The sequence below is a fragment of the Marmota flaviventris genome, chromosome 8 (genome assembly GCF_047511675.1).
Source record: "Marmota flaviventris isolate mMarFla1 chromosome 8, mMarFla1.hap1, whole genome shotgun sequence".
NCBI lineage: Eukaryota > Metazoa > Chordata > Mammalia > Rodentia > Sciuridae > Marmota > Marmota flaviventris.
Genome location: NC_092505.1, coordinates 59,103,949 through 59,118,262, shown reverse-complemented (window position 1 = coordinate 59,118,262; position 14,314 = coordinate 59,103,949). Strand labels below are relative to the sequence as shown.

The 14,314-nt window shown below is 36.7% G+C and overlaps 1 protein-coding gene and 1 pseudogene across 1 annotated transcript; both read right to left on the bottom strand.

Moving 5' to 3' along the window:
• Nucleotides 1–358: 358 nt before the first annotated feature.
• On the bottom strand, nt 359–2,761 carry LOC114093198 (large ribosomal subunit protein uL11m-like; annotated as a pseudogene).
• Nucleotides 2,762–2,939: 178 nt separating this feature from the next.
• Cox17 (cytochrome c oxidase copper chaperone COX17) lies at nt 2,940–9,602 on the bottom strand. Its single transcript, XM_027936157.2, has 3 exons — nt 9,407–9,602; nt 7,492–7,580; nt 2,940–3,069 (listed from the first exon to the last, which is right to left on the bottom strand). The coding sequence occupies exons 1-2, from the start codon at nt 9,511–9,513 to the stop codon at nt 7,496–7,498; spliced, it is 192 nt and encodes a 63-aa protein (XP_027791958.1). The 5' UTR covers nt 9,514–9,602; the 3' UTR covers nt 2,940–3,069; nt 7,492–7,495.
• Nucleotides 9,603–14,314: the final 4,712 nt, after the last annotated feature.

Sequence of the window (14,314 nt, the reverse complement as noted above, 5' to 3'; positions counted from 1 at the left end):
GGTGATAAGGTTATGAATTTTTATTTTCTTTTTTGTAGTCCCAGGGCATATTAAAGTAGAATTTGTACTGGGTGGGAAGTTAGTTTATACTTGACTTGGGAATCTTAAGATTCAAAAAAAAAAAATATTTTTTTGCAACAAAAGATGTTTCTTCAGGATCAATCCCTTAATATACCATATTAAGTTATATTAATATACCTTATATGTCATATATGTAATAAATGTAATCCCTTAATATACCATATATGTAAAAACAAGCATGTTGGTGTGACCTCCCTTTCTTCCCTTAGGTGAAGCATTCACAATGACCTCCTTTTCAGATGCTTCCTTCAAACTCCTAGAATGCAGAAGGCAGGGGTCACTTCTTGGCAGCTTCTGCCTAGGCTGCCAAATCTGCCTCCCTTCTGACAGCCAGGAATGTGGCTTGTTCCTTCTGAAAGACTGCCAGTTCTTCCACATGGGAATGCTCAGGGAATAAACAGGCAGAGTCGGGGTGGAGCTAACAACAGAGGATGTGATATATCCTGCAGGGCAAATGCATCATCCTAAGCTTTGACATGGGCAATCTCATGTGTTTCAAAGTCATCAAGCCTGCCACCTCTTTTCCTGGCAGGCTCCCTTCTCAATCCTAGCAGCTGCCTTCCAGAAGTAGGAAACAATGGATTTTCCAATCTTGATTTCAAAGATACTGTCAGGCTTCACAAAAATTTTTATAGGCAGAGGAATGCCTTCTTTGATGTCTTTTATCTTCTCATTGAATTCTTTTTTGGCGGTGGATACCATGGATTGAACTCTGGGGCACTCAACCACTGAGCTACGTACCCAGCCCTATTTTGCATTTTATTTAGAGACAGGATCTCACTAAATTGCTTAGCAGCCTTGCCATTGCTGATGGTGACTTTGAACTCCTTCTGCTCAGCCTTCTGAGCTGCTGGGATTACAGGCGTGCGCCACTGTGCCCGGCATTGCTTGAACTCTTTTACAAAACTGGTTGATAGAAATGTCCTGTTGACCCGGAATGGGGCAAGTGGGGGCTGGGCACGGCCTGGTCCGTGAGCAGGATGGCCCAGATTACTCCACTTCGAGCTTCCTGAAAGGCTTGAGTGGCCCAGCTCAACTTTTGACAGGATGCAGGGCTTTCGGTCTTAGTTCACCTCAGGGCAGCACTAAGAGCCAAGATTCTATTTTTTTAAGATATTAATGAACCTTTATTTTATTCATTTATTTATATGTAGTGCTGAGGATCAAACCCAGTGCCACACACGTTAGGCAAGTGCTCTACCATTGAGCCACAACTCCAGCCCCATGATTCTATTCTTCATGTAGAAGAATTCTCTGTAAACTATACAATGCTGACTAAAATTATTATATCCAAATGAATATTCAAGTAAAATCATTAATACAGTATCAAATTAGAGAAATGCAAATATAACACTAAGTGCTAGATGCTAAGTGTTTTATCTACATCATTTTTCATCAGTACTCACAATCTTTTTTTTTTAAATATGTATTTTTTAGTTGTAGTTGGACACAACACCTTTATTTCACTTTTTATTTTTTTATGTGGTGCTGAGGATCGAATCCAGGGTCTCGCATGCTCCATCGCTGAGCCACAACCCCAGCCCTCATAATATTTTTTAAAAATATTTTTTCAGTTACAGATGAACACAGTATCTTTATTTTATTTATTTATTTTTTAATGTGGTGCTGAGGATCGAACTCAGTGCCTCATATGTGCTAGGCAAGCACTCTACCACTGAGCCACAACCTTAGCCCTAGTACTCACAATCTTTTAAGTTAGCTATTACTTGTTTCCTTTTTTCAGATGAGACACTATGACTTATTTCACATCTCATAGCCAGCTGTTCAACCCAAGAATGTCATAGTTCAAAGCCATTTTCTTAATCAATTAATTAAGTAGGAATCCTAAGTAATTACTTAGTTTGGTTCTTTTATAAAGGAGAGAATTTTCCCATCCCATATCATATGAACTTTACATATCTTCTTAGTTATGTTCTTCAGTTATCTTTTCAGTTTGTTTTGAGGTTTTTAAACTCAATGTTATCAACTGCTTCATTAGCAATTAAGCAGCTAAGAGGACCACAAGGTTGCTATACCAACTGATGTTCCGCCTTATTCAGGCCCAGAGTACTGGAGTTGGCTGACTATGGGCTGAACCTCTGAAATAGTGAGTTCAAAATAACTTTTCCTCCTCTAAATTGTTCAAATCAGGTATTTTGGTCACAAGGACAAAAAACTAACACAATAACAGATAATTTTCTGGTCCTGAGGCACTTAACTCCTGATCCTAATCCATGCTACAATGTAACTGGTCACACACATATTAATTATGCCAAACAGTTGAGATTTCTCAAGCCAAACCATCCTAACTTGGTCTAAAATTTAACATACTTTTCCAAAAGATGTTACTGTAGTAAAGAACAATAACAAACAGGTGTGGTGGTACACACTTGTAATGCCAGCTACTCGGAAGGCTAAGTAAGACAGAAGAATCACCATAAGTTTGAGGTCAGCATGGACAATTTAGCAAGACATGTCTTAAAATTGTAAAAGGCTCTAGCTCAGTATAATTCAGTGATAGAGCACTTGTCTAGCATGTACAAAGCCCTGGATTCAATCCCCAGTGCCATAAATAAATAAATAATAAAATCAATCTAAAAATACAAAATATAAGCCTTGAATGAGATAATATGGCTAACATACTCATTCTGAATTGGTAAAGTGAATTTCTTACTTGCATGTAATTTTGAAGATTTCACTAACAAAGAGAAGTATCTGTTTTCTCTTAACAAACATCCCACGGTTCCCAGAATGACAAAATAATAAGAACAAAAGAAACCCATATCACAAAATTTGTTACTAGAAGAAAAACAAAATGCAGCTGTATGTATGGAACACAAAAAGAAACACACCTGAAAATCTTTGACCTTTTTTTTTTTTAATAAATTATAAATACTTTATCCATTTATCAAAGTTCATCAAAGAACTTTCAAGAACTGTTTAATCTTCTTCATTCTTCAGGGATTATTCATTCACAGAGCAGGCCACCTACAGAAGAGATTTATTTAAGAAAGTCAGATTTCAAACACCACACCAGATCTATGGTTTTAGGGAATTATGACCACTAAAAATGAATGCTTCAGTCAAGTATTATCAATTAATTGCCACAATTATTCTAAATCAGTCACAGAATAAAATAAAGATCTACATTACAAGATTCTAGTTGAGCCTAACTAAAAACATCACTGAAACTATTCAATTCATAACATCACTTAATCTTTAGAAGCTTTTGTTGAAGTTAAAACAATAACTTTTTCCTCAAAATTATCTTCCAAACAAGGTTAGCATTTTATTTTTATAGATATTCAACATGAGAGATCTACAAACCCCTCTTTTTGCTGATTCAAGAATGTTTGGCAAAGACTCACAAAGTGGAAGGCAGAAGGTTAGCTTAGTACACAAGGCACTTCCTGTGGAAAATTACTTACTTAATCCCAAGGGCAAAATAAGGGCAACTCTTTAATTAAATCAGGCTAGATAACTCTCCAAGTCTAAAGCCTCATCTAATGGGTCCCTTCATTTGGTTTAGATAAGTAGCTTCAATAAGACACAAACTATAAACTCTTTTCTAAAAACCCCAAAGAAAGAATACATTTAAGGAAAAGTTTGAGCAGGAAAGATAACCAAAAGTGAAGCCAACCATAGCACTGTTTTCTCCCTGATACTGATTATATATTGGAGGCTTTCCCATAGAATCTCAGTTACATTTCAAGTGTAAAGTCCTGAGAGGAGGGGCCATCTTTCTCATTTTGAAAATTTTTAGGGTCTTAATAAATACCTATTTTTAAAAAATGTTTGAATGATAGAAATAACTTTTTTCTATTATCTTGGAATCATATTTTCATACATAATCAGTTGCTTATTTGTGTGAATGTAAAACTGATGTGTGTAGGTGTGCGTGTGTGTGAGAGAGACAGACAGACAGACACAGACACACACACACTGGAGATGATCCACATCCTCTGCCCTGAAACTGGCATACTTGAAACACCCCAACTATTAAGATCAATTAATAAATACTGAAGATCATCACTACTCAAGTGCTGGTTCTTTAATTTGATTGTAACCTCCAAACTGGGTTCTCCAGGTTTCATCTGATTTCTTAAGGCAGAAAGATGCTAGCCACCCATTGTTTTACATTTCTACTTAAGTTTAGGGTTTGTCTACTTTCTCTTTTAATTCATATTAAAAAAAAAAAAGTGGTCATAAGATAAAATTGTCTGGAATCACTATCATCAAACCTATTTTGTCTTAGTAGTTTTCAAGTCTCTGTCTTTGCTACTATTAAATCATAAAAGATAGTTTATATTTAGCATATTCCCTATTACTTTTTGTAAACTTAGGTCAGTGGGTGTTAAAGAAATCACCTAGGAGTTTCTGAGTCAACAACTGCAGTCCAGGGCCCAGAATTGTGAATTTGGAAAATGTTTGAGGTTCACATCTGAGTAAAACCATTGACTGAAAGAAAGTGGTCATAATTTTTATATTTTCAAAGAAAATATAAGAGGTAAAATATACTTACTATTAATCTACTGAAAAGGTACAATTGAGATCTACTTTATTTAGGAACAATATTAAAATCTACAAAGGTTTTTTAATTAAGCAACTTTTATGATCATTCCTGGAAAGATCTAAGTTTGCAAGATATTTTTTCTTTGATACTATTCTCAGAAAAACACAGTTTAATTAGTCGAAGAGAAATCAATTTAGTTAATCTCAGAGCAATGCAGATGCTACGCTGGATTTTACTCTACAACCAATAGCCCCATTACTGAGTTGCATGCACCAATGCACTTCAGCAATAGGTTTTTCTAATTAGCATTCATAATGAAGTTTTAAAATTGACAATTAAGATAATGTGAAATCCTAAAAAATGAGTATGTTGGCAATAAAATCTTAACTGGTGCAAAGAATGAAATGTAAAGTGCCTATTAATTGGAGAATATTATAAAAGATCTGGACACTAGTTTTAATTCTACCATTATCTACCCTTCACTTGAACAAGTCTTCTGACTTCCCCATGCCTCAGTTTCCCCATGGAGGTTGGGGGAATAAAGACACCTAGGACCAAGTGGGATCCAAATATCTGTTCGTCTTCCAAAAGTATACTTCATTTTCATTACACTGAAAATGAAAACATGACAGTGTGAATCCCTAGTAAGGCCCCCCATGGATTCAGATTGTTCTTCCACTAACCAGGATTCAAAATTACATAATCAGGTCATACATTCTATAGTCCTAAAATGAATATCTGCTATCCATAACTCCCCAGGTATGAGCTATTCTGTTCTGGTTTCCACTTTATAATTTACAAAGCATACACATACATATATCACTTACTCACTGCAATAGTTCTATAAGGTAGTTTGGGTATGTACATTTATCTCTGGATGACAGATGGGGAAACTAATGTTTAGAAAGTGAAGAACCTATCCAAGACCACATGATCAGTTAAATATTAAGTTTTATTAAGTCCAAAGCTTTTGTATGTTCTTTTATATACAAATGAAGAACATAGCTACTGCTCTTATCTCTGCCCCCAAAACACAAAGAAAACTATAATATCTTCCAGTCTTTCTGAATGTATGCTACTTTTAACAACTGTACAACCTTTATGGTTCACATGAAGTCAAGTGAACTTTTTTTTTTTTTTAGTTTTTGATAAGACCTTTATTTTATTCATTTATTATATGCAGTGCCTCACACAAGCAAGGCAAGTGCTCTACCACTGAGCCACAAACCAAGCCCAATTTTTCTCCAACTGTCCTTTGTTATAAAGGCAATAGCTTACACAATTGACCAGTAAAAGAGAATATGAACAAGGAAGCCATATACAATGAGATTCTATGTCTTTAAAAGTAGCTAATAGGTATATTTTTTAAGAATACATCTTGCCCCAAATTTACTTATTTTACAAAATGATTTACTATGGGATTTTTAAAAATAATTGTCTAGTCTAAAAGCCTCTTAAGTATATCATATATACACAGTAATAGATTTACTGTACTATCTATAAACACAAAATATATTATGGCTCAAAGTCAGAGAGGATTAATATTTTGACAAAAGTTCAACCAGTTGAAGCAAAAAACATGTTAACCTAGACCTCAGGAGAGTAAAAATGAAGCCTCAGGGCTTTCAGTATAGACTGTTTTCTACTATACAGTCAAACTTTTTATCAACTATTGGAAAGTTCCTTATCCCTCCTTTTTATACATCAAAGAGTAAGACTGGCCATATGTGAAATTCCAATGAGGCAACAAAGAGGTGAAAGGGAAAAAACCCAGGCTCTCTATCACTATTAAGTTGACATGTGGCTCTGGCATTATCTGTCAGCTATCATTATAAAGCTAAAAGTGCCAGTGTGGTGTAGCTGTTAGGGGAGGGGCATAAAGGACAGGGAGTTGGCCTGGGCACCAAGGTTCCAGTTCTGATCCTGCTTAACTACCTCAAGAACCTTCTCATAACTACAAGTCTTAATTTCCTCATTATCCTTTATTAAACACCTCCTATGTGCCAGGCAGTGTTATAGGTGCTGGGGATATGGCAGTGAGTAAAAGAGAAAATTCCTACTTAATTTTCAAGTGATAATATTAAGACAGCCACTAGGCTCATGTGCCTAGTAAATATTTTTAAAGCTAAAAATTCGGTTCCTTAGTCTCTTTAGCCAAAATTCAAGAGCTCAATGGTCACATAAAGCTAGTGGCTAGCATACTTGAGAATGCAGATATAGAACATTTCTGTCATTACAGAAAGTTCCTGTTGGACAGGGATGAGATAGAATGATGGGGAAGGAATGCTAGTTAACTTGAGGTGTTGAGGGAAAGCCTTTCAAATAAAGAGACTTTTAAATAGAGACCTAAATGAAGTGGAGGGGTAAGCAAAGAGCTTCCAAAAAGGAAATCATTTATTTGTAGTATTGTTGAATATTTTATTGAAATATATGGAATCAAAGGTCTTCCAAAAAAAGGTCTAAGGTTTTAGTTTTATTAGAATAAAGCATGTTACAAAAGAAACAGCAACAATTCCATTCTCTTTTGCAGAAAGCAATGCTGCCATTTACTAAAGATCCACATAAGACAAAAGAAATGGATAACATTTTCTGTTTCGTTCATTTAACTAAGAAAATGGAATATTTTGAACTTCCTACAGCCATGAGTTCCTCTAATATAACTAAAAGTTTTTGTGAAACTCTTTCTTGAAAGCTTCAGACTCCCCTTCTCAAATTCACAATATAGCTTTAAATTCATTAGCATCATTTACATTCACCACCAGAAACTGAAAAGTTGTTAATTTTTTAGTGATAATTATGCATTTCTATTAACCAGGTAAACTACCTTTCAAATAGAATTCTGCTCAATGGCTGCTAAATCTGTAAGTTAATACACATATTTGAAGCAATATGCTCACCATTTCATATCTTAAATCCCAGGGCTCTCATGCACTCCTTGTGGGCCTCAATTAGATGTCCACAATGTTCTTCTCCTTTCTCAATGATGCTGTAAAATAAAATGTGCTTGTTATCTAACACAGAAGTTTTTAATCACATGCTAGTTATAAGGCAGAAGATGAGTATGATGAAATGTAGCTGCAATTTTTAAAAAGATGCTATTACACCAAACAGATTTATTTTTATTTGATTTTGTTCCACGATTACAAAGATGTTCCACAGAACTAGTTTTCTGGGGGAATCTAATTAGGAGAAATAATTACAGATATCAAATATCACCATTAGTTCACATCCAAGGAATAACACTACTGTTAAATAAAGAGCAGACTGAACAGTTTACTTTTTCACCTATTATGACAGGGGAATTAAATCTGTTTGTACTCTACATTCAATCACACCTGTTTAATCTTCTAATTGTCAGATACCCAACAACATAAACATAAAAAAAAAAAATCTGGTAGTTGAGAGCAGCAAAATCCCCCTTTTGATGATGAAAGAGCTTTTCACTGGTAAGATTCACAAAGTAAAGACTAGGACCACAAAGTTTAATTTCTAGGGCCTGAAAATGTAATATTATCACATCAAGTTAAGCCAAATTCAATGACAAGAAATAAATGACTCATGACTACAGATATTTAAAGAGAAGCCATAGAAGGCTGAGGTGACCCATTTGAAAGGAAAGTTATAGAAGGAAACAGAGTTCTATTTCATCAAAATCCTACTTCCCAATAGCTCCAGGCCTGCTGCAAATGGGAGAGGCTGTTTAGGAAAATAAATTTCTTATTAAGTGATCATCATTAGCATTCAATGATCATTTTCAAATGTTACATATACTGTGCTTGGCACTTGACCTGACTTGTACCATTAAACCTTACAGTAATCCCAGAGGCAGATATATTAAGCTCAATTTACAGACATATGAAGCAGACATGTTAAAATAATTTGTTCAAGGTCATCAAATTGGTGGATCAAGATTCAAACCCTGACTTTGTATCCCAGACTCCTAATCATGAGGCCAAACTATCCAAAGGTTCCACTGGATCACTTTCAGCATCAGTATATAATCTTTCAATTCTCCATTTAGAGTATTATTTGCAAAGTAGTAGTATTAATCAAAGCAGAGCTCCTGCATTCTTATTATCAATTACGATTATAGTAGTATGTGAATTTTGTCAATTATGATTTCTCTTCTTTTCATATCTACTATCCCTCAACTTTCTGAAGTCAAAAGGGACTACTAGGAGGAGGTTCATATTGGCCGTATCTGTGGACTCTTAATGATATCTATTCTACCAGAGGCTATATGAAGTGTAATGGGGGAGGGGCTTTGGTGAATTGATAACCTAGATTAACTATTCTGAATACTATAATGTCACCTACGTTGTAGACTGGCTGATTTTTAATTTTTGCTTGCTTAAAGGGAAAACTCCTCAGAACTGTAAGGAATGTACCCTTTGTCCTGCTCTTTACATTTTGTAAGAAATACTTGGAGATTACCAGAAACTTTACTCTTCGTTTCTGTCAAATCTACTATAGCTGTTAGCGGGTGGTACAGCTATCACTAACATGCGTCTCCGTATGTTTTTAAAGTCCTCTAAATGATGTAGCATCTTTAGGAATTTCCACATCTCCGGACCTAACGCAGTGCTTAACATGGAAGATGCTCAAAAATAATTTATAGAAAGGAATGTACGGGTGACAGGAGCCTCGGGCCAATTTGACCTCTCTCCTCTCCCGGGACAGAACTGCGGGCTTGGTAAAGAGAGCAAACCGCGAAACCTACGGGGCGCTCTAACTCTCTACGGAGGGCAGAGGGCTTCGGTGGCGGAAGGTGCGGGCCGCGCGCCGACGCCCCCTCCCCGGCTGCGCACTGACCACGCATCGCGCGCCTTCTTGGTCTCCGGGCAGGCGCAGCAGGGTTTCAGCGGCTTCTTCTCCTGAGACTCAGACGGGGCTGGGCTCGCGGCCGCCAGACCTGGCATCTTCAAAGCTGAAAGCAGCTACAGGCGTAGACAGGCTTAACTCTCCGGCCGTTTCCGATTCGTCCGCAGTCACTTCCGCAGTCGCTCTAAAAAGTACAGGAAGTCCTGCCTCTCTCGGGGTGAGGGGGGCGTGGGGTGCGGTAACAGGAGCGCGCCTGCGCAGGAGTGGCGAGATTAGGGCTTCTGCGAGGCGCGCCGGTCTAGCGCCTGCGCAGAGAGGTTGGTGTGAAGGTCAAGGGTAATGTAGGTCGTCTTGAGTACGACTCGTGACCGCGAGATCTCCCAACCTTTTTATCCCCCAAGAGTGTCTGCACTGAAGCTCTGGACAGTGAAATGACTTGTCCGAGCTAAACAAAAGAAACCATTAAGTGAAAGCCAGTTCCGCTGAGTAACAGACTTCTTTCTCATATTCCTTGCCTGGGCATTCTCTGTCTTATTGAAGTGCCCGCCCTGCTTGTAGTGTTTTTCATTGACCTAGAGAAAAATGAGTAGAAGGACATTTGAACAATCCAGTCCACTACTCTTGGGGAAAACAGGCCTTCTAACGCCTTATATCTCCTAAACACACAGACACTAAATCTTCAATTAATTTGCGTTTAGAGTCCCCCTCCAGGTGATTTCAGTTTGAATCAGTCATGTTTATTAGTATACCGATTAGTAAAACTTTCCTTGGCAATTCTTGAATTGTAGTTTTAAAGTAAACTAGTGTCATATTATCTGCAAAAAAAAAAAAAAGAACATAATCATTTTTTTTTTTCTGCAGAGAATTATTGGAAAAAGGGAATTAATTCACATTTTAAAGGAGGACATCAAGGCATTAAAAGCTGCTTCGTGATATATTTTTGGGGTAATCAAACTTGTAATATTACCTAACCAAAGTTTGTTTCTGTATTTCAGAAACTCAGTCCAAAGAATCTATAAGATGTGTCTGCAAGCTGGTGCTATAAAAATGTAATTCTGCATATGTACTCTCCAAATTATTAAAATTATCCCAATTTGTCATTTTTAATAAGTATAAATAAAATAAATAAATAAACTATCCTACTTAATTTGTCAAATTATTAAACTTTTAATAAGTATGTTTTTTATTTCATAGTGAATTTATGTGTTTAGTAGAACAACATATTATCCTAATATTCTCCTAACTTCACTTTCATCCACAATCATCAATTCTTTGAACTAGGCATTCACATGATTTAGAATGTTACTACTCAAATAGTGTTTCTTGGACTAGCAATATCAGTATCACTTGGAATGTGGCTCCACAAATCAATGGGGAAAAGAAAATAGGCTAACCATTTGGAGAAAATTAAACACTACATCAAAAGGAAGGGCTCCAAACTGGATGCAGTGGCACACACCCATTATCCCAGCGCCTCAGCAGACTGAGGCAGAAGGATCAGGAATTCAAAGCCAGCCTCAGAAAAATCGAGGCTCTAAATAACTCAGTGAGATCCTGTCTCTAAATAAAATACAAAAAAAAAAATAGGGCTGAGGATGTGGTTAAGTGCCCTTGAGTTGAATTCCTGGTACCAAAAAGGGGGGGCCAGAGGAGTGGGGAGCTCCAAAGACACTAAAGGCCTACACTGTGAAAGGTTAAACTAAGAAGTTGAGGTAGATTATGGAAAAGCATGTAACAGTCCCAAGGTATGGGGAACAACTTTACGTTTCAAAAGCACAAATTGTAAATAAAAATATCAATGAAGTTAATTACACCAAAATAAAGGCTTAAAGCTTTATATAGGACACTGCAGACAAAGTTAACAAATAGATGACATATTAGGAGAAAATACTTGAACTTCTAAATATTTTTAAATATTTTAAAAATTAAAAATTTTTAAAAGTTGAGTTAGAAGCCAGGCACAGGGTCTCACACCTATAATCCCAGCAGCTGGGGAGGCTGAGATGGGAGGATTGCGAATTCAGAAGCCAGCCTCAGCAAAAGCGAGGTGCTAAGCAACTCAGTGAGACCCTGTCTCTAAATACAACACAAAATAGGGCTGGAGATGTGGCTCAGTGGTGGAGTGCCCCTAAGTGCAATCCCTGGTACCCCCCTGGCCAAACAAAAAAGCTGAGTTAGAATGCAAATAGTTGAAGCAACATAATCTTCAGCCATAATTGCTTCCTTATATAGGGCTTTTGAGTTTGTGAATCATCATTTGTGGCATAGTATATGGTCTATTTTAGAGAAGGATCCGTGTGCTTCTTCGAAGAAAGTGTATTCTCTCATTGAAGGATGAAATATTCTATATATGTCAGTTAAGTCCAAGTTATTAATTGTATTATCGAGTTCTATAGTTTCTTTGTTCAGCTTTTGTTTGGAAGTTCTATCTAGTGATGAAAGAGGTGTGTTAAAGTCACCCAAAGTTGTGTTGTGGTTTATTTGATTTAATCTTTACAGTCATATAATTTACATTTATGTATGAGAACAAATTAGGGTTCAGAAATGTACATGATTCACTCAAGGTCACATAGCTTTTAAGTGACAATCCTAAAGTTCAATATCTTCTCCTTGTATTCTAGTTACTATCCTACTTAATTTGTCTAAATGCAAATGAATGCTTCTTATTTTAAAATTAATCACTGAACTGTATTTATTTGTGCTACTGAATTTTTTTAATAAATGAAGGAGGAAGGAAAATGAGAGATATGTAAAAGAATTTAAGGGATTAAGAGAACTGAGACAAGTTGTTAACTGAGTAGTTTTTATTAGAAATTATTAGAGATTAAATTAAGAGTTCTAGAAGGCAAATGGAGACCAAATAGTAAAAGGTCAACCATTTGTTTCACAAAGGATATCCTGAAGTTAGTTTATTAGTATTGCTTCTCAGTTCTGATTTTAACCAGCAATACTTTACTCTTTCAAATCTTTAGAACTCTTTGCTATTTCTATAATTGCTGAATTAGCAAGCAACAAGCTTCAAATAGTCACTTGAGTGGACTTTTTCATAGCACAGTGAATATGTTTATTGTATGGGATTGAATGGGGCTATGAGCCACAGATAGTACCAAACAGCCATTCTGTGGATGGGAAGACAGCCCTGGTAATATAACAAGCAAGAATGAAGGAAATGCTTTATAAATTGTTTCCATGTATAGGAATTTAACCATTTTTTACACCTAACCAAACACAGGTGTGCTGAATTTACTGAGGGTAGATTCTTATGGAGAGTGGAGAAGGAGTGACACCATATGTTGAGAGAGAAGAACTACAAGGCTTAAATTCTCATTTGCATATTTACATATCTGCCTTTTGTTGTTGTTGTTGTTGCCTAGTATTTACATATCTGCCTTTGTGGGGGGGAAAGCTTCCCAATTTCCACAAGTAAATACATGCTGCTTCTAACATTCTCTATAACTTTTCAAGTGCCTGAAACTCTGAAATTTTACTTGTCTGCTGCTTTCATGAATGCTAGTAGAAACCATCAAACTACTGGGTCATAGATAAAGGAAAATTTATTACTTACAGCAATAGCAGAAAAGTATCAGCACTTTTGTGCCAGTTCCCTGAGCCCTCATCCTAACAGGGTGATGTGAAAAAGGCCAAATAACTGAGCCTGGTGATGTGTGCCAGTAATCCCAGTGACTTGGGAGGCTGAGGCAGGAGGATTACAAATTTAAGGCCAATCTCAGTAACTTAGTGAGGCCCTAAACAACTTAGCAAGACCTTGTCTCAAAATAAAAAGATAAAAAGAGGTGGGGATGTAGCTCAGTGGTAAAGTACCCCTGCCTGAAATCCCCAGTACTCCCACTTCCTGCAAAAGAAAAAAAAAAAAAAACCAAATAATATCTGCATGCAAATTAGGTTGCATACAGGAACACTTAGGTAACCCAAATCTTTAATAATGGGCAGTACAGATGTCTGTTTTATTCTCTTATCTTCCATGGTTATTTCCTACACAAAGAAACAAAGGCAGACCCTTGCCTCCTGCCTCACAAGGCAGAAGGTTCTTGTTCAGAACACCCATGGAGAACTAGCATGACCAAGTATAACTTCAATATCAAAGTTTCTTTTAAATAAGAAGACTAAATGACATAGAACCTAATTTCAAGAAGATCATGTATCAGTCATTTACGGTTGTTACTACAGACAATGTTTATGGTCCCCTGAAATTCATATATGAAGCCCTGATCCCCAGTGAGATGATATTTTGTGGTGAGGAATTTGGGAGGTAATTAGGTCATAAGAATGGAACTCACACTAAAGAATCAGTACACAAAAAGGGCAAGACCCAAGGTACCCCTACCTCCATAACTCTGCCATATGACACTAAAGCAAGAAGGTAGCCATCTGCAAGCCTGAAAGAGGACTAGATCCCTCACTAGGAACAGAATTGATCAGCACCTTGATTTTAGACTTCCTAGACTCCAGACCTGTGAGAAACAAGTATCTGTTGTTGTTTAAGCCATCCATCTATGGCATTTTGTTATAGCAACCCAAGAAGACTAAGACAGCCATGTAACATTGTTACCACAAACTTAGTGGCAATACACATTTATCATCTCACATTTTCTGTAGGTCCAGAGTCTGGCTTTAGCTTAAGTGGCTCCTCTGATTAAGGTCTTAGAAGATTTCAATCAAGACTATTGGAGGATGTAGTTTCATCTGAGATTCTAGTGGGTAAAAATATGCTTTGAGTCTCATTCAGTTTGTTGTCAGAATTAATTTTCTTGTTATTGTAGGACCAAGGGCTTTGGCTTTTTGATTGCTATCAGTTGGAGGTCATCTCAGCATTTAAAGGTCACCTGTATAGTTGCCCAACATGTTTACTTCCTTCCTCAAAGCCAGTAAGGGAGAGAA

Coding starts and splice junctions, on each gene's coding strand:
- Cox17 (XM_027936157.2), bottom strand. CDS start 9,513: ATGCCAGGTCTGGCGGCCGCGAGCCCAGCCCCGTCTGAGTCTCAGGAG. Junction 7,581..9,406: donor AAGAAGGCGCGCGATGCGTG/GTCAGTGCGCAG, acceptor TTTATTTTACAG/CATCATTGAGAAAGGAGAAG.